At 33.6% G+C, this 20444-nt stretch overlaps 1 protein-coding gene across 7 annotated transcripts in view; it reads right to left on the reverse strand.

The window, feature by feature from the left end:
• DGKB (diacylglycerol kinase beta) overlaps window positions 1-20444 on the reverse strand; it is a 377865-nt gene that overhangs the window by 129918 nt on the left and 227503 nt on the right. For all 7 annotated transcript variants that reach the window (XM_063152328.1, XM_063152337.1, XM_063152375.1 and 4 more), the window contains one exon: window positions 6819-6883. In XM_063152328.1, the coding sequence (XP_063008398.1) occupies window positions 6819-6883 (65 nt within the window). The remainder of the gene's footprint in view (window positions 1-6818; window positions 6884-20444) is intronic.

Here is a 20444-nt window from a genome sequence, read left to right on the forward strand (position 1 = left end):
CATGCTGTATATTGTGTCAGTCTGTGATGAACTAAAGGAGTATTTGGGTTCTCCTCATTATCTATGGGAACTGTAGTAGGGGCTTAATTACCAGAATTAAAGGATTAAAAAAGGCACCATAAAGCACCCACAGTTCAATATAAAGGTTTTCATTTTCTGATTAAATTTTAATTTCTTTGTACTAAAGAGTATTGTGTTTATGTTTAATAAATAGGGAGTGTAAAAATTATCCCTTAACAATTCATTTCATTGCTTTTATTGGATTGGATATTGTCAATCATATTACAGATAAGTGCGTTGTGGCCACTTAGCAATCTTGACTGGATTTTGAAAGAAGGTTTTGTTGGGTTTGTGACATATATTAGAAAGGGCTGCTGCTTAACTGTTTATAAAACCCAGCATATGTTGTAAACATGAATTATAGCCACATCAAACTTATGTAAAGATTAGCCATTTACTTCTGAGATTTGAAAATTAATTCATTCAAAATGAAGCTTGAAGCTGCAAATTCATGATTTTGTTCATTAATTCTCATTATAAGCCCTCTCAAAAAAAAAAAAAAAAACAAAACCAGCAGCATTTCATAAAACCCAATTTTATTATAAAGTACTTTATTTAGCATGAAAAAACAAGGAGAATAACCTTATTGATTGGTATAGAATTACTTGACCATACTTCATCAACACTGAACAAAGAGCAAGCAGTAGCTTAGCAGTTTTGTTACAGTTTTTGCATATTTACTATAGACTCCTCTCACATCTGAATTTACAATTTAAGGAAGTTAGAAGTATTTTTCTACCATTGTGTTTTTCACTGTTATTTCAAATGGCGTGACTATACTGTGGAAGAGACCAAGAATTAATTCCTAGAGAGTTACATTTGCCTTTAAGACATTGTAATAAAAGGCAATCGCTTTAATTAATTAAGGAATGTGTAAAACATCCACTAGGCACTTCAATACATAGAAAAGGTTCAGTGACCTGCACTCAGTAAGGAAACATCATCTGCAATAAATTTCTTAACCAGCCTGATGCAAGTTGAAGAAAATTAGATTTTATTGACCATGGACTGTAGTATATGTATAGACATTTTGTGAATCAACAGTTTGTTACTTCCACAATGTATGCTGGGCCAATCCCTCTGTATGATTCTGCTCCATAAACAGTCCTGTCTCCTAAAAATGCTATGCTTATAACCCTTTAACATTAACCCTGAACACTTTACTAAACAATTTCTAAAGAAACTGGTTTTTTAAAAAGCTGGGAATCACTACCTATACATAAACATAATTTTCTTTAGAGAAAAAAAGACAACATTCCCATATCTTGTAAGAGTATATATGCTAAACATTTGTTTTTAAAGGTGCAGAATGGTGATCCCCTCAAGTGGAAGTGCCCGACACAGCCTGAACCCAGTTTAGTCCTGCAGTAGTGAATTTGATAGCTGCAGACCCTGAGAATACAAAAATAAATTCATTGCTCTGCTTATGGTCTGATACAGCACACTGCTTTCAGAGATGTACTTTGAAATCCCAGGGGATGCCTAGGACATAGGGATTCCTGCTTAACATACATTTTATACATCACACTGCCTCTAGTCATTAGAAGTCTGAACCTAAGGTTCCCCAACACCACCAGCCTCCCAGACAGCTGCGATAGAAAAATGTTTAACACAGTAAGAAGTCTCTCAAGCAGAGGGCCTTAGCTCATTAGAACTTTCTAGAGAAATGATAAAAACATGAAAGCTTCTATCAGAGAGAGGTGCAGATACTGCAGATGCAAACTTCTGTGATTTTGCTCTGTAGACAGCAGACATGGATAGGTTAAGCCAGCTTTATGCTCCAACTGTCTTCCTTTGTCCCAACTCAAGCACACATTACATGTTTCTGGTGTCATTTCTAAAGGTGGGCTACTACATGTTTGAAGTGTGACAAAAGAACATGCCAGTTGTTTTTTTATTTCTTTCTCTCTTATAAGCATTATAACCAAGAGCTAGGCGGAGTATGTTGTCTAACTATGAGACATCTCTCGCTTGTGGGAAAATACTTTGTGCTCTATTGCAAATATTTTCACCTTGCTTTGCTTCTTCTGTTGACTACAATTGCAGTAATGCAGCCTGAGTTCAGAGGTACTGTTCCCTGGAGCCTTATCCTTTTTTGAAAAGGACCCCGTGGGCTCAATGGGACAGGTAACAGATGTCTGCAATCTGGTCTCTCCATGGGGCCAAGGACTTCTTTTTAAACACTTTCATATCAGTCACAACCAGGAAGGGGGGAGAGGTTGAAGGAGAGACTGAAATGTCTGCAATTAAAGTTAGGAATTTTCTGTTGATGCTTAGTATATTCACTGAAATAAGATGTGGTTCTTATTCCATCCAAGAGACTTCATCACCCAAACTGAAAAATTGGAAGAATAATGAAGATATCAAAACAGTTTTGTTCTATCCAAAATGAAACACTTTGACTGCTCGATTCTAAGCTAAAAAAATAAGTCAACTTAAAGCTGAATACAACTGAGAGTAGACCATTTAATTTACCCCATCATAATTGATTTTGCTGTTTCTTCAAACTGATTTTTTCACTTTCAGTCACAAAACTTGAACTTGCCTTCAATTCCAGCACTAAAGTGGAATAATTCTGGTTTGTTTTTTTTTTTTTTTTTTTTTTTTTGCTGTCAGGAAGGACTAGACATTCCTTACAATAAAGCCTTTGAATACAGTAACAGTGTAGGTAAGACAGGATTTTCTTTTCCTTTTTTCTTTGGATGTAACTAAAGATATGATGCTATAACTACATTGTATAGTGCAGTATCCATGTCAGGACACCCAGAATAATGCTAAAGATTCAATGATCTGCCATTTCTCCTACCTTTTCTTACTGTGGCCTTTCCTTATTCTCCTGGAGAACACTTGCACAAAGTAAATCAGTACTTTCTATTACTTAAAAACTTTCTTAGAGATTAAATGTATAGGTATCAGCACAAATGAAAAGCATAATTAAAGAAGTTGATAGGGAATCTCAAAAGTATATTGTCAGGAATATGATATAAATGAAGTTATTAGGAGCTTTTTCTGCTTCAGGTTTTCTTCATAAAATATAGAAATTGATATTTGGAAACTTCAAAGACAATGTACTTAAACAGTAAATATAATGTATAAATCCAAATTTAGTTTACTGAGACTAAGAAATATCTTTTATGCTATGGGATGCCAAAGCATCAAATTAGTGCACCTAATTGAACTGAGTATGATTTTAGAAATGCTAACATCAACCTGAATTAATTTTTTTTGTTGTAAGTATTCTTTGTTTCCTTGTGTATATTCCAGTCACATAACTCATACATCTGTTATTCCCAGCATCAAGCCTATGATGTTTACACAGATCTCCCTGTAGGGCATTTTGGCCTAACTGAATCATTATTTCAACAGAATGTCCTAGTTTAATGATACTTTTACTTGAAATGCTGCCTTTTGCAAGTTTTATCCCCACTGGCACTAACTCAACTCTTCCACACTTGCACTGGAAAATCTGACCCTACTCTTAAGCAGAAGATGCTGGGAAGCAAACTGATTTGTGAGCACATCAGACCTGTAGAGTGGGTAATGTGACATATTTTGGGGTTTATAAACATTATAAACACCTTTATAAGGTTTATAAATCTTAATGCAACATCAGTCCTAGTTTCTGATAAAGTGTGCTAATGATCCAAATACATAACTAAAATGGCATATTAAGATCCATAATTTTGATAGAGCTCAGGATGCTACTTCTCATTTCCATTCTTTACTATTCAACCACCACCAGAATTCTTCTCTTCCAGACCTGGGTTTAGGAACAAGTAATGTGTACTTTAAAATTACTGGTAGACATTTATGCTGAGCCTTATTTGGAAAACTTTATGAAGCCATTCCATATCACAGGTTACAAGTATAAAATTTTCAAGATATTAAGGCATGTATAAATTAATTTTTCATTTAAAATTAAGCTTCTGAAAACAGAAGATCTTTTTCACAAAGGAACTTGATTTAAATTTCTTGATAAACTCAAAAAACCAGGTGCTTCATTACAAAGAAAACCATTGATAATGTGGATGTTTAGTACAGGAATATTTATGCATACTTAAACTTAGATTTTCCAAAGACTTATGTCTTACCATCTCTAGACAATTTAGAAATCTAAAAATAAATGTATTACTTTTTATTTTTACTAAGTCAGTAATACTAAGTGCTGGTGTACAAAACCTGTGAACATTGTGGAATTCCAAAATATGACACAGTTCCCAAGAACTAATGATCTAGTTCCAAAGAATGCCACAATATTGGGTAGCAGTCATTAAAAAAAGCCTTTCTAAGTCTTGAAACATTCTCTCATCTTCATTTTGAGAAGACAGACAAGTAGAAGAAGATTTTGCTTCTACACAAGTCGAATGTGTCAGGAGTTTTCCTATTAGTTCCCCCTATTTACATGCAACCTTGGGATCAGAGTAGCAAGGAATATCCTCAGGAATCTGAGGATCATTAACAGGATTTAATGTGAAAGATTCCCTAACTCCAAACTTTATCTAACTTACTTCACTGAAGCAAATACAACACCTGTGTATTTCAAAAGAATTCTGCACACAATTTAAAGTTTCTCTTCAGTAAGGAAAATTTGTGCATGTTCGTTTTCCAGAGTAGAACCTCAGTGGAAGGACCTGCTCTGAACGATAGCTGTGAAAGTTAAAATGTTGGAAAATTAGGCAAGAGGAAACTAACATAAAAGGAAAAAAAAGAATTATTTTTTTTAAATCACAAGAGATATGCCCACGTGACAGTGTAGGACTTTCAAATGAGTAATGTAGGGTTTTCAAAGGAGCAGGTGCTGTTAACTATGGAGTCCACTATGAATCAGACATGAGTTGGACTTGCTGAGCCTAAATAATTTAGATTACATAGAAAATTCTACATTCTGGTGAATTAAGATTTGAGGCTTAGCGGACAACTGAAAAAGGGGTTTCTTTTCATACCCTCCAGGAAAATGCTGCTGCAACATGTTATCGACTTATTTTGACACGCAAATAAGTGGTAATGAAAAAAGCATTTGTGAATGAACATCATCTCTATTGAACAAACATAGAAAACCCCTTTTTTTTCCTCACTATACAAAAGAAAACACATTTTAAAATATCAGTTTCTAATATACTTTGCTCAAGTCTTTATACTGTTTTTTAGAAAGGCATAACCTTTCTGAATAATTTTTATGTATCTAGAGAATCTTTGCTTTTTTCAAGCCCTTTCAATATCTCAGTACCAAAGTATGTAGGGACTGGGACTATATATTTTTGTAACTAATTTCCTTAAGATAATGTTAGAAATATCAGGTTCCTTAAAATATAGATGAATTTCAAGGTGAGTCTGCTAGCAGATGTTATTAATGGCATATGATTTATTGTGACATGAAATCTGATCTGAAACTCGTGTTATTAGCTGAGCTTTTTATAAATTATAATTGCCAACTGCTGAAAATATGCAGAAAGACCACTGATAAACTAGCTTCATCTTCAGGGCCTGGAATATCATCATTTGCTGAAAGTCCAATATCTCTAGTCCTGCTGGGAGGGTACAGTACATTGGGATGCATAGATTAGGCTTGAGTTCAGATCTTATCATAGTGTAATTCTTTCAGAATGAGAAGCACCAGAGCTAGGAAAAGGAGGTTATGGAAAACAAATATGTACTACTATGCAACTTAAAAAGAAACAGACACTTGGGTTCACAGTATGCCAATGTACAGATGCTAAGCAAATTGAGTTTTTGCGAAAAAGAGACCCACATTCTCACTATTAGCTATAAAATATATACTTTTAACAAAAAAACCAGTAAGCAAGATAATTTTCAAACATATTTAAACATAATTCTGTACAGCTCTTAGATGAGAAAACAAACAGCATATTTTATCATCCTAAGGTCTAGGAAGATTCGTATCTACCGGAGACTTTCCAGGTCACCCTCAGGGAAAACTAAACACACTATGGTTAGGTTAACAGTGACAAAACATTTGTGTTAATAATTATTTCTAGACATTCTCTGTTTATTCCAAATAATATTGTATCTTACTTTTCTCTCCCCATGCGTCTTTAAATGTTAATTAAAGTTTCTGAAATGTTGCTTTTACCCACCACAACTTACTTGCTAAATTACCTAAATAAGAAGAAATAAACATAAACATTGCATTATGAATGTTATCTACTCAACAAACCAAATATTGAATTTACAGTAAACGTAATGCATTTTTAATCTCCAGAAAAGCTCTGCAACAGCACTAAAGATTCAGAGAGCAACACAAGAAACAGATGCAAGTCTTATTCTTGACTTTTTTTTATAGAAGCATGTTATTTAGTGATAAAAGCAGTTCTGTGTAAAATGGCATTCACTTGCCCTTACTAAGAGTACACATGGAAGAGCCCCCTGTCAATGTACCAGTGCGAGTGTGGGAATGAAACATAAGGATCACCATCTGCAGCTGTCTAAGAAGTGTTCTTCAGTGCCTAATGGCAAAGTGTCAGCTCAGGGATCCTCACAAACACAACGTTTCATCTTGTCCATGCTAGCCTTACAAGACAAACATTCCACCTGTGAGAAGAGCTTATTTATAATGCTATTCATTTCAGCTGAAATACAAGATATCAAAAAGTTACACTACAAGTAGTCTGGAAGCATATGCTTAATATAAAATGAACCAATTTCCTCTCTTTCATAAGAATCAATATTTTAAAGATGTGCGAAACTTAACCCCTCAAAGAACAAAATATTTTTATATGCATATATTTTTAGATTCTTACCTACTGTTGAACTTCTCTGGATGTTTTTCCCTCATGATATGGAATCTGTGGGCAATTGAAGCATCCTAACAGGACAAAAAAAAAAGCACCATAAATCCTTTTGAAAATTGCAAATCAGAAGACCCAACCTCTACACAATGCATATCGTTTGTAAGGTATTTTGTGAACTGTCATTTTCAACAACAGCAATACTCTTATCACTTACAAAGATTACAGGTACATTGTTCCCAGAATGGGATGTATCTGAACTTAATAATTCATTATTCTTGCTGAAGTCTCCATTACATCTTTTTACAAATCAGACATGATAGTTTTGTGTAGTGAAAGTGTCTTCAAATTTTATACAGCAAATAATATCCCGATATGGTAAAGGTTTACTGTAAGACCACTGATACAGTTCTGTCTTCCAAAAAGACCAAACAAACTATTTGAAATCAATTTCTTTAGTAAAACTGGGTGACAGATTCACCAAAGTTTCTTTACATGCTATACAAGTTGATATTTCATATGGAATTCAATAGTTTTCTCTAAAACTGGGTAGCAAATAGGAATAATGTTAGAAGACTCTCCATCTGCTCTACGTCAGGATGTGAAATCATGTAGGGAAATACTGCTTAATATAAAAAAGATATTTTTAAATTAAGTATTTTATCAATATTTTAAAATTAACTAAATTATGCTAATAAAATCAAATAACATGTATGTGAAATGAAATAGTCATATGAAATATTTATATATCTATAACATTTAGAAGAGGATCAATCCATTGTGCTGGTGGGAGTTGTTCAAAATAGAATATTTGGAACTGATGCGCTAGATCAGTTTTCAAAGCATTTTTTAATCTCCTTTGTAGGTATGAAGAGAATTTTTTCATCAATTCAGATCATGTAATTTTTATTTCTCATACTAATTGTTAAAACTTTACAAACTGGGAATTAATCGTTAATTTTTCAATGTTTGTATTAAATTAACTGTGAGAGCATGAAATCTACCAATTCTTGAGTCTTGCAGCAGATAGCAAACACAGAGAAATCCATTTGGATAATGTCTTTGTAGTTATGTCTTAAAATTCTGGATGCATATGAATCTAAATATAAGAGTTAGTCCAGTTTGTAAGAAATTTCAATGAATTCCAGCTTCCATGCAAATAACATTTGAGAAAAACTACAAATAAAACTGTCATTATAACCAACTATCATCCATATATGAACTTTCCCACCTATTATTTACCAACTTAAAAGACTGTGGATCTATAAAGACTAAAAATTTGAGAGAAATACTAAATTCAATATAACCCTACATCTAGCAACATTTTAAATTTATTTCAAACAATGGGAATTAGAATGTGGAGGAAAAGCCCTTAAAATTAAATACTTAAATTATTTACTAGTGATTCCAAACATGACTAAAACTTTTGTTCAAAATAATTTTTATTTAAACAAACCAATGTTAATCTAATTCACAAATAAGCAAACATTTAATGCAGATACAAAGGTACCCACTAATATAAACCATGGCTTCAACTCTTTGTGTTGTAAAAAGTATTTACTAGAATCTTAAGCAGGGCACGCACCAGAGAACTGACTGGTCCAGCCTTCAATGTTTGGTTTACTAAATTATGGGTGCTTTGAAAAGATAAATGTTGAACTTTAATACCATTAAATTCAAAGGTAAAATTGTTCAGATAGATTGACAACATATAAATAAACTTTTACAATTATGAATAAAAAGCAATGCATAATTCATAAAATTTTACACACACTATGTACTTAAGGGTGTAACACAGTATAGAATTTTTAGGCAAAACTTGTGATCACTGATCAAATTAGATCAGTTAGAAACAACATTAAATGCTTTGACTCCATCAAGGTATTCAGTTTTTTTATGAACTTGTTATGTGGTTTCTAAAGACGTACATAGTTTGCTGCTTTATGCACACTGCATAATTATTCATGTATTTTTCTATCATATTCAAGAATGGAATTGTCATTCAACATTTCACAGTTCTGCAAGGAAATGACAGCAAAATTCCCAAGTGAATGGCATTAGTCAACAAATGCCTTATTTTTCTGTCCTGTTATCCAAACTGTCATCTGAAACTTTCAGTGCTGTATTCTCAAACTGCACTAATTTTTAATTTAAATTTATTTTTATGTGCACTTTTATAAGGCAAATATCCACAAGTATCCAGATGATCCCACAGTTCTTGGAGACGGATGAAATAAAGCTGGCAGTAAACCCTGAGACAGCACACTTCTAAACAATGGCTGCTAGCTGAACTAAAATAATAACTCTGTTAACTTTAGAAAGACCCATCATTCATACTTTATCCCGCATTAGATGCACCAGCATTAGAAAAGTATATTTGTTAGCTAGTTTCATATGAAAAAGAAATGAAAGGACTATTGTAGTTAACTGTTCATTTTCTAGACACTGAAGCATAAGACAGACCCAAGACAAAATGAATAAAGGAGTAGAAGCATTTTTGAGAGAAACTAGGAAACACTAATCAAGGACTAACTGTCTAATGAATGAAATGAAAAGGCTAATGTGCTTACTCACGCAGAACAAACGCAAGGCACAAACAAGCTAGGGATCAATGCCCACTGCAGATGGCAAACAGGCAGTTGTTTCCATGCAAGGTTGATTTGATCAAAATTTTCCCTTCCCTGAACATTGTCTGACTCCAAAATGAAACAACTGACTTAATGAACAGAGAGGTAAAAAAATAATACACCCAGCTAATTTTGACAGGCAAAGCACAAGACAGGAACACATCAGGTCAATTTCACTAAAAGAAATTGCTGAAGAGCTACTTTTATTGATGTAAACCAGAAAAGTAACTACACACAGATAAGTTTAAACATAGGGGAGCTGCTACAGCGTCCTTCAGCTTATACTGTCCAACTGTTCTTTTGAATCCAGAGTAGAGTCCTTAGATTCCCCAGCACCAAGGATCTCTTCTTAATCATAACTCCCCACCATAAAAACCAGCCCATGCTGGCTCTGCATTAGGACAACAAACCTCTGCTTTAGGGGAAAAAAAGACAAGAGAGGAAAAAAACGAAACCAAAACAAACAAAAACCACCACCCAAGAAACTACACTGACTTTTCCTGTTTTTCAGGTGTCTGTATTCTTGTACCTGTTAAGACAGTACCACATTGACTGGTGTAAGTAAATGAAAAGCAATGGGAAGAATTGAAAGTAATAGGAACTTGATAGTGAGTAGGAATGTAAGTACAGTCTCCTAAGAGCTGCTGGAATTATCAGATACCATCCCTGAATCTTGAGGAACAACCAGTAGAAGTTTCCTGGCTGAGGAGAGCAAAGAACCCTTAGTTGTGAGATTTTGGCTACATTTGTAACACAATTAATTTTAGCAGACTTCATTCATCCATTTCAAGTAGGGGGAACCAGCCCAACTTGTTTATACACACAACTGTTGTTGGACCAATGGAGAAATGATTTATTTTTTGTGTCAAAAGCTATACTAAAATCACCTAATTAACTATACAGAAACAGAGTAATGGTATGGTAAACCAAGTACAGTTCGCAAAATATGCTGACCTTTCCTGGTACCTGATATTGCGAATGGCCAGAAATATATGAGAAATTATTTTCGTATTTTACTGTAAAATTGATATGAAAAAGAAAATCGAGGATTCAATAAAGCAAACTCATGCTTCATGATATTACTTAGCAAAGAGAATAGGATTTTTAAAGAACGATCATCTGACAGTCTGATACTGGTATATAATTTATATAATCTCTCAGATTTACATTTTAATTTTTATTAGTAAACTGATTTGCATTCTAGCCTGAAATACAATTTTCCAGCATTACTATATCTGAACCTAAACATTTTCTAGTTTTACAAGTAACAGACCATAAGTAACACCCAAAAATGGCAAAAAAATTATTAATAATAATAAAAATAATCTGAAGAGAAACAATATTGTCAAGCCTTTTGCAAGAAGAAAGGAAGAGTAAGGTCTTATGGCATAACTTTAAAATGAAACAATCTCCTTTCATCCACATTTCAGTCACAGAGCTCATTTTATACCTCTAATTATAATATTTTTCACCAAACCATCCAAGAATTAGGATTTTTTTCCAGGAGCAGTTTTGCATCAGAATCAATCTTGGGCACAAAGTAATGCCGAGCACAGAGCATCTACAGCAGAACTAAGCAGCCAATTAGGTAATTCTGTGTTTCTGAGACTATTATATGAATACTTGAGTTGTACAGTACTATTCTAAAATTCTGCATTTCTTTTTTAATATATACAATATTTTTAGTCATTCAAATGTCACATGACAATAGCCTACATGATAATTTTTCTTAACTAAATTCATAGTACCAATCAAATCTGAAAGAAACTACCACATTGTGTGCACTTTTATATGCCTTTCTTGTTGAGATGGTTTCCTACTACTGCAGCGTTTAGAAACAAGATGAAAGAATGGGTATTTGAAGAACAGAAAATGCAGTTTATCTCCATTTAAATTCTACAAAAGTGAACAGACTCTTAAAAAAATGTATCTTTACATCACACAAGTACTCAACCAGGACATTTATGTGATGAACACGCAGACACATACACATATATGCACCCTTACATTTGAACCTGTTCAGGCTCTGAAGCAGCTGGGCTATCCTTATACCTCACTCAGGTTTGTTTTAAATCCTGACAGTGAAGATAAGATAGAGAACAGACAGAGCATATCTGAATCTACTCCTAGGAAATGGAAAAAATATTTTAATTGAACTAGGACATTTCTCAAAGTGACCTGCCAAGAAGAAAAGAAGCTTAAGTTGCTACACCTCTTTAATACCTTATGATTGACTTACACACATATATATTCATCTTTTTAATGGGTATTAGCATTACCGGAAAGCAATCTGAAGCAGTCTTTTCAGAGGAGTAACCTTATACATTGTGAATAACCTTATAGAAAGATTAATGCATTTAATATATGTCTGTCTATAAGTTTGCTGTGATTAAAATTTCCATTAAATAATAATTTTTATGCTGCTGAACAAACAAATGACCAGTGTGCATCTTCTTTGGATACAAATGGTCTGATTATTTTTTTTTTCCTGAGATGCTTCTTTAATTAAGGCTTAATGGATCCACAAGGCTAGGAAGCTTAAGGGATAATTCAGCAACCTGTAATCTTCGGATCAGAATGCAAATCTAACCTGAACAACCAGTTAGCTCACATCAGTTATTAATATGGTATAGTACAGATGTACAAAAAATATCTTTGAAGATAGATGAACAAAGTTTCCTGTGGTGGCTTAAAATTAATTTCTAGATAACTATTTACTAGAAATTATTTTCTAGATAAACAAACGTCCTCACAATTCTGCATTCTACTTTCTGTACATATATATAAAATACAAAAAACAAAGGTACACCCTTCATTTTAGTATTTCCCACTGCGTAATAAAAATCTTAGATAAACAAATCATATTGAACCATTGAATGACCAAGTCTAGAAAAAGGCAGTCAAGAAGCTTAAGGTTCTGCCTTGTTTAAATCAAGCTGTCAGTTCACATTTGACTCCTAGGTTTTAGACTAAATTACATTAATTAACCTGAGAAGGAAAAGGGATTAAAAAAAATACTCATTAATACATTAGTTTTTGGTGAAAAATTAGCTACTATAATTGTATTTCTACTGATATTTTGGGCCTGAATAGATGAGAAAAATGGCAGTTTGAAAACATCAGAGCAAGAAGAGATTACAAGTACTTTTTAAAACAGCTTTACTAAAGGATACCGGTAATTCAATTTGTTAAGAAAAAAAACTGAGAACAAAATCTGAGAAATTTGTGTTCCTGGCTTTTCAAAAAGAGCACAGAAACTGTGAAGATAATGCTATTTATTTTGTCTGTGATATACTCTAATGGTCAATTTTAAATATATTTCAGCAGTACATGTATTGCTAAGTCAAGTGACAGTTCACACTATAAATACTCATTTAAACAGGCAGTATCTCAAAACCCAAGACAGAACATCAGAACCAAAGTATTTATAAATGATAGACAAAAGAACAGAGGATGGTTTATCTGGAAATAGTAACAAAAAATTTGAAATAGGCCTACAAAGATAAGCATATTTCATCTTTTTATTTGAAGTCAGAATTCTGTGAAGTTTCTGATGATTCTACATAGACACAAAATGGAATCCATTTTGCCAAAAAACCCTGTGTTTGTGCAAAAAACCTCAACCACTCTTATGTTCTGCCTGTGCATAATTCTATAAATTGTGGGCATGTGCAGCCAGTGACGCCTTTGGTATTTACTACTGATCAGTTTACATGGGGTGACCACACGTTCCAGCCGTGCAGGGACCAGCCCTGTAAGATAACCCTCTGCACCAGTAGCTCAAGGACTTTCTCTGAGGAGCTATTTTGAGATTTAGAAAGTGACAATACATTGCTATGTACCTATATTTTTAAGTCATTAATCAAGTGCAAGACTGGGAGGCAAGACAAGCCATTACCTGACCAGATGTGTCGTGAGCCCCACGACTCAATGCAATGCAGAGGACATGTACCCTGTAAGATGATCTCTGCTGAGGATACACTGTGCTACATCTTCCCTTCTTTATATTTGGTCACCCTAAATTTACTGTAACTAGAGAAGGGTTCTTCTAGGTCCATGCTAAGTGTTTATGTGGTCACTAAAAAGAGAAGGAGAAAAGTGATCACATGGCAATTAGCCAACATAGCCATATAGACAGTGTATTAAGTATCTTGTATATTAAAAAGATCTCTGTGGTAAACCTTTAGCAGCATTTCTGATAACTGCTGATCAAGAACTATGTTGAAATAGCCCCAAATTATCCTGCAAAATGAGTTTGAGCAGAACACAATCAAGGACATAGCTTAGGCTGAAAGTCAATACAGGCAACACTGCAATGCAATTGATCCTTACTTTAGATGTTCTTCAGAGAAACATAGAAATGGCTCACAGGTGTCTTAAATAAAAAGCACAGAAACAAAGTTTACATTAAAAGCCCATCTATCTTGAAACGAATACAGACTTTCATGCCCAGCACTTCTGCAGTTCTTAGGAGAGAAAAGTGAATAATTAGCTCAATTACTAAGCTTTTTTTTGGATGAAATACTAATTAGTGTCATCATATTAAAACTTAGAGAAAAAAGCAAATTTGGGATAAAGAATAACCGCTTGTGTAGTGTCTTGAAAAATTATACTCTAACATGATTTTTCAAACACTCATAATTTAAAAAAAACCCAAACAACCCCCCAAAATCTCCCCAAAACCCCCAAACAAAAATAAATCCCTTTGAGTATTTTCATTTTGAACACTAATTATGTTTGCATTAGAGTAGTATCCCCAGGGGCTGAATGTAGGCCCTTAATTTCAGTGCCTAAACTGTCAGGGTGATTTCCCTATCCTCCCAGTATGCTTAAGAGTAAGAAGAAAGCCCTTTGGAAAGACTCTCCAAAAAGGCATGTGGACATGTTTCTGCTCTGAACTGTTATTTCAAGATCTTTTGTTATTAATCACACATGAAACTGAGCACACCTAGCTTCTCACATTTAAGAAGGTATGGCTGAAACAGTTTGAGCAGTCCTCTGAAATCCTCGATGGGGTTCAAGCCAAAGCTTGTATCACCACCCATTTTATACACTCATTTGCTTGATAGGGATCAAATAATAAATGTTCACCTGACTTCTCCCTAGCAACTTCCCATAACTTGTTAGTCAAAGCCTTGGCAACACAGTCTTATAATTTTAATACATATTTATGCTATTCATTTGTTTCCATAGCAGGTATTTATTTTTATAAGAAATATGCAAACCACTAAAACATCTCTCATTGATTTACACTCTGAAAGAATATTTTTCTCTTAATTGAAAAAGGTCACTGTTTTCCTCATTCATTATGTTTTCTATTTGAAATTTAAATTTTTGCATTACAATATTATTTATTATCTTTCCTATTGGACAAACAAATATTAATTTATAAAAAACACCTCTAACATACTCATAAATTAGGGCTCGATGTTGGATTATTTATCTACAGACATTCACTTTCTCTCTCTGCTGATTTACGACAAACTTTTTAAGATCCTCTCCCTTACATCTTTTATATAGCCTGGTTGTTCTGTCTCAAAGGTCCAGAAGTAACTTTCTCAACTTTTGTTTAATATCTGCATTTGCACTTGTGTGGCATCAATCAAAATAGTTTCTGAATCCTTCTCCTTTATTTTCTTGCTAAGGTGTACATGGGTTCAAACTCCTCCCTCCGTGGAGGCTCCATCGATCTTACTCCCTCCTTTCTCCTCCGACAATACAGGTCTTGTACCCCTAAGCACCTGAGATCCAGTTCAGACCCTAAGGATTTGTCGGTGTGATGTAGCTGTGGGAAGGCAACAATAACAAAATGGCAGAAGAGTTATATATCAAACTGAGACAATATTCAACAGTAAGTCTGAAAATAACTGGCCAACTAAGAAGCTTCCAAGAAAGAGCTAGATTCACATGAGTACTCATGCCAAGTTTACTCCCACCACAGTGGCTTCTCTGAAAAGGTACTGCAGAAATAAAATTAAATTGAATTAAATTGCTTGTAACAACATTAGATAGAAGAGATTACACCCTAGGAGATCATCTTGATCACATACTGGTTTTACTGCTAATGTTAATCAAATTTTTAACTTAAAAGGTGAATGTGTATTTGTTTCCATACACAGTGTAATTGGTCAGATTCTTTTTTGAAGTGCAAAACCCAATCACATGTTACATGTAAATGACCAATATTTTCATTAAAAAAGAGATTAATAATCTCTGAAATATGTCAACCCAATGACAATATAAGTAGTTCATATGAACAGTTTTATTTAACTTGCTCCCAAGTTTAATAAAGCTCAGGCTTTGCAGAAAGAGCTATCTAAAACATGAAACAGACTAAAAAATGGAACTATATGCTATTTTACTGAGCATTCAAGGACTCAAAAAAGTATTCTCTATTAATAATAGGAACCTGCATTAAAAAACAACCTAAACATGCAACGGCTTAGAGAATGAAAAACCTTTTCTGGACTTAGAATTTGGATATATGGAAAAGTGTTAAAATATGTCAAAATACAAACATGTGGTGTAGAAGATGAATTCAAATTTCAAAAAAATTAATTCACATATATTTTCCTTCCAAAACAAATCAAGCTTTTTCTAGCTTGCTGCTTTAAATAAGTAATTTAGATATGCAAAATATTTTACAGTGATGATCTACCCAGAGCACAACGTACATAGGTTATGCAGTAACTATTTTTGTAGACTCTGGGCATTAAAAGGCTTTGAGGTTAAACATATTTATTTACTCCATAGTAAATAAAGAGGTAATAAATAGAGAGGTTCTGTTATGTGCAATAAAGGGAATAAGTTACAGACTATTACCAGGATACCGATACTTAGGGACAACAAAACCCTTGTTCTTTATTGTAATAAAGAAACTAATAATTGAAAATGGTAAACTTTTTCTTTTAACAAAATAAACATGGAGTTGTTGAAAATGGTAGACCAAAAATGGTTTCTACTGAAAAGGGAAAAATACTCAGCAACTTTACAAACTACAAATTATGCATTTCACTCTTGGTTTATGTAAAACTGTTCACTATTAAGCAATCCTACAGCAAAATAAAAATACCATTCTTGATGTGGTCAGAAACCCAGGAAAGTGCAATAAAGCCCTTTGCTATAATTTACAGAATTATGAACCCAAGAAATAGTAATGTCCAAACTGCTTTCAAAGTACTGAACTAATCCTTCACAGAGAGTCAAAGAAATGCTTTTTCTACCTTTTCACATTCCAAGGATCCAAATGTGCAGAAGACTAGTGAAAATTTCTAGAGTAGTGTAGTGAAATTGAGAAATTCCTTAGATTTTTCTATCAAAAAAATTTCCCCAAGAGTGCACTTGCATAATGCTTTTTGCCTAACCATCTGGACAGACTCAGTGCGTCATGGTTGTTTAGCAACTTAGGGCTTTCATGGTAGCTTTGAATATATTATACCAGCATCCTATTCTCAGCCTCAAATTGTTTGGGAGGATTCTATATCTGCATAAAAGCTCTTTGCATAAGACCCATTTACTCAGGATTTCCAACACATAGGAAGTTTTCTAGAAGGCTAAGTTATTTATACTAAATACTAGGGTATAATTCCCCAAATTAATGATCTACTGTACAAAGTTACTCCCCAGGTGATCAAACTAAGGGTGCGGACACCTGCAGTGCAGAGGCAGGATGAGCAAGAGTAAGTTCAGGAGACAACTAAAGCATACAAAGTTAGGTCCACAAATTTTCACTGCAAACAACATGAATGGGGCAGTTTCTCTGAACTTTAGGCCAGACAGTTATGCTACGAATATATTTTACAGATGGAGAACCCCATCGTTTTTTGACAATAAATCAATTTGCTTCATGAGAAAGAAAATGCAAAAAAATAAAAATCTTTGGTCTCATGAAAGCATAGTCAAATCACCTTTCCATTTTTTTACCTTAAAAAACAACAATGCAGTAGGCTGAAAGCTGCTCCTAGATTTTTATAAATTTGCAAATCAAAGAGCACCTGTTTGTAAAGTGCTGCTTTGCTCAACTACTTAAATAATGTAATCAATACTAAATGACAAGCTAGAATTCCCAAATTTGCAGCACAGTAAGCAGACACTTGTCTTGCTGATATTTGTAGCAAGTAATCCTTATAATGTTAGCCAAGACAAATGTTGTTAATATTAACTTTTACTCAAGCATAAATATCACATCCATATGACATCAGATATTGTCTCAGAGTAAGATTATCTTAATGTTTGCAACTATTTTGTATAATAATAGCATTAATAAGGGCAATGTAAACCAGTTAAATCCTACTTTTACTACTGGGTATTTTTTTGCTAATGAACAATCAAAACCTATAATAAACATATGCAATTTAAAGATCAGTGCAAATAAAATGTTTCCAAACATTTGCATTAGTCTTTCTTTTAGTTTCAGTTATATGCATTGTATTCAAAGGTACTTCCTAGCCAGAAGACATATACTATTGAGACACTGTGTTAAGGACGACAGATGCAACACACATTTCAGAATGACAATCACAGACTACTCTGAATTGGCAGGGACCTACAAGGATCATCAAGTCCAGCTCTTAAGTGAACGACCTATACAGGAATAGAACCATCAACCTTGGCATTATTAGCACCATGCTCTAAGCAACTGAGCTAATCCCAGTTTCCTTCTGATAAAATGAAAACTGCCATTCAAACTGCCATTACTTTCCAAATAAATTAATCTATGTCAATGTTGCTCAAAGAGGCATTTCATAATGGCCTTTATGTATACATTATCTGTGACAACAATTCTGTTTCTGGAATAAAAAGCATTTTTTTCCTTAGATTTCTTTTAGTAAAAATACTTACATTGTTCAAAATTATTAAAGTATCATCTACATCAATTTCAGTGCTATTGCACAAATTGTAAATTATGCTTTCAGAATTATGGATAGAATTTTAAAAGGCTTCAATTTTTATAGTCTTTTGAAAGGACAAAGAAATCTATAAAAACCCCAAGATTACAATTTCAGCATTTAAAATCTACACAAAATAATTCAAACAAATGTTATGACATTTAAGATAATGAAACCCTTCATTTATGCCAATGTGTCCTATTTCACATGTAAGGAGTCAGAACAGATGTCCAAATATTGTAATGCCAGAGAAAAGTTAGGGCATATCTTGATTAACACTCTCAGAGCAGTCCATGGTGTCTCTTTAAAACTGGCATGAGTTACTTGAAAATATCTATTCAAATCCATTCTAGGAAACACAGCTAGACAAAGTGTTCCCAAGACAAAAGGAAAACTAATAAAGCTCTGTATAAGCCTTTTAGCAATGTAAGCTGCATATTATCGACAGACCATTCATTGCAATCAACAAATGATTAATTGCAAATTTGTTGCTAAATTGACCACGAAAAAGACAAGCTTCAGGGTACTGTTAAAGAGGAAAAACTTATGTTAAAAATGATTGGAGACTTTTTGTAGTGAATTAATTCTAATCAATACTCTTGTTGACTGCACAGTGGAATAATGACTTCCTTAAATAGCATATGTACCCATTATTGTAGACATTCAAATTAATATTTAACCTAATGCCTTCCTTTTTTCCCCCCTCCTTTTGAAACAGCATTTTCTAATTTCACCTTTAAGAAGAAGAGTCTACGATAAACAAATTTTTTGCAAAGTCTAATATCAATCATCTTGGGAGGCATAATACGCAGGCAAAAGAATTTAGAATACAAATGTAATTATGTTTATTTAGGGTATTTACATGAAAGCCTTTTTAACTACAACTGGCATGGATGAAATAATAGGTGCCTTTAAGCATATCAACTTTACAAACTTCTGAACAACTATGCAATGATTTTGTTTGGTGCAAAAGTATGATTTCAGAGTTTACTGGATGTCCCTTTTCCCTCCTTTTGTGAATGCAATCGTATACCTAGAACTTTAATGATAATTTCATTCCTGTGATTATCACAAAATAGGTATGAGGTACTGGGAGGGGTACTTTTGTTATACCAATAGAATTTTGAAAATTGCTTTTTTTCTTGCATTTGACCAAAAGTCTGGTTTCAAATTTTTCTTCAAAACAACAAAGTTCCATTAATTTACAAGCACTGCAATTGACAAAGTAATACTTTAATTATTTAAATGCATTCACAGCTAATGCCCAAATTACAGTTTTGTCAATGAATGGATTGAATCATATGTTTAAATGTATCTCATTAATGAAAACCTTTTGGAAATAAAGTTTCTTATAAATGTGGTTTCAATTGAACTGCACAGCTGAACTATTATATTCTTTTATATTCTTGGGGCGTTGGTTGTTTTTTTGTTTGTTTGGGGTTTTGGTTGGTTGGTCAGTCGTGTTTTTGTATGATGGGAGAAGACATTTATTTCAGGCACTAGAAATCTTTCTTCTAATCCTCAACTACTCCTGTAGTGTATATTAAAAAAATCCAAACAAACAAAACATGTATATATATATAGCTATCTATATCAAGGAAGCTAATTTGAAAATATGGAAATTCCTCAGACTCCAAAGGAAATTATAAGATTATCTAAAAAGCACAAATGGACTATCCAAGGATACAGTTCAGAGCTGAAAGTGAAGCTGTTGACAAACTGAAACAATTTTTTAAATGTCTAGGCAGGCCTCATTAAATTTTCTGCTTTAAATATCTCTGTAATTTTGTCTTCTTTGAGGCACTTAAATGACATAAAGAATCCACAATAACTAGCTTTCAGAGTCTTAGACACAAAGTAGAACCCAAACCTCAAATCTCTACCCAAACCTCAATATAGTAAGTTACTTCCAAACTAGCCTCAAAATCCCATGATTCAGGTATATCTGGCCATACTGCTACATCCTCTTTACTGGAGCACTCAGGAACGTTCCTCCACTGGCTTGGCAGCCAGCAAGGAGGTACTCGTATCTATCCTTAAGAAACCTTAGCAGAGCTTATACAATAACTCCACCTAGTCCAGTTGGGCTTAGAAGTGGAATTTTAATGCAAAATTTAGGAAGG

Source organism: Melospiza melodia, chromosome 1, assembly GCF_035770615.1.
Source record: "Melospiza melodia melodia isolate bMelMel2 chromosome 1, bMelMel2.pri, whole genome shotgun sequence".
Classification (NCBI taxonomy): Eukaryota; Metazoa; Chordata; class Aves; order Passeriformes; family Passerellidae; genus Melospiza; species Melospiza melodia.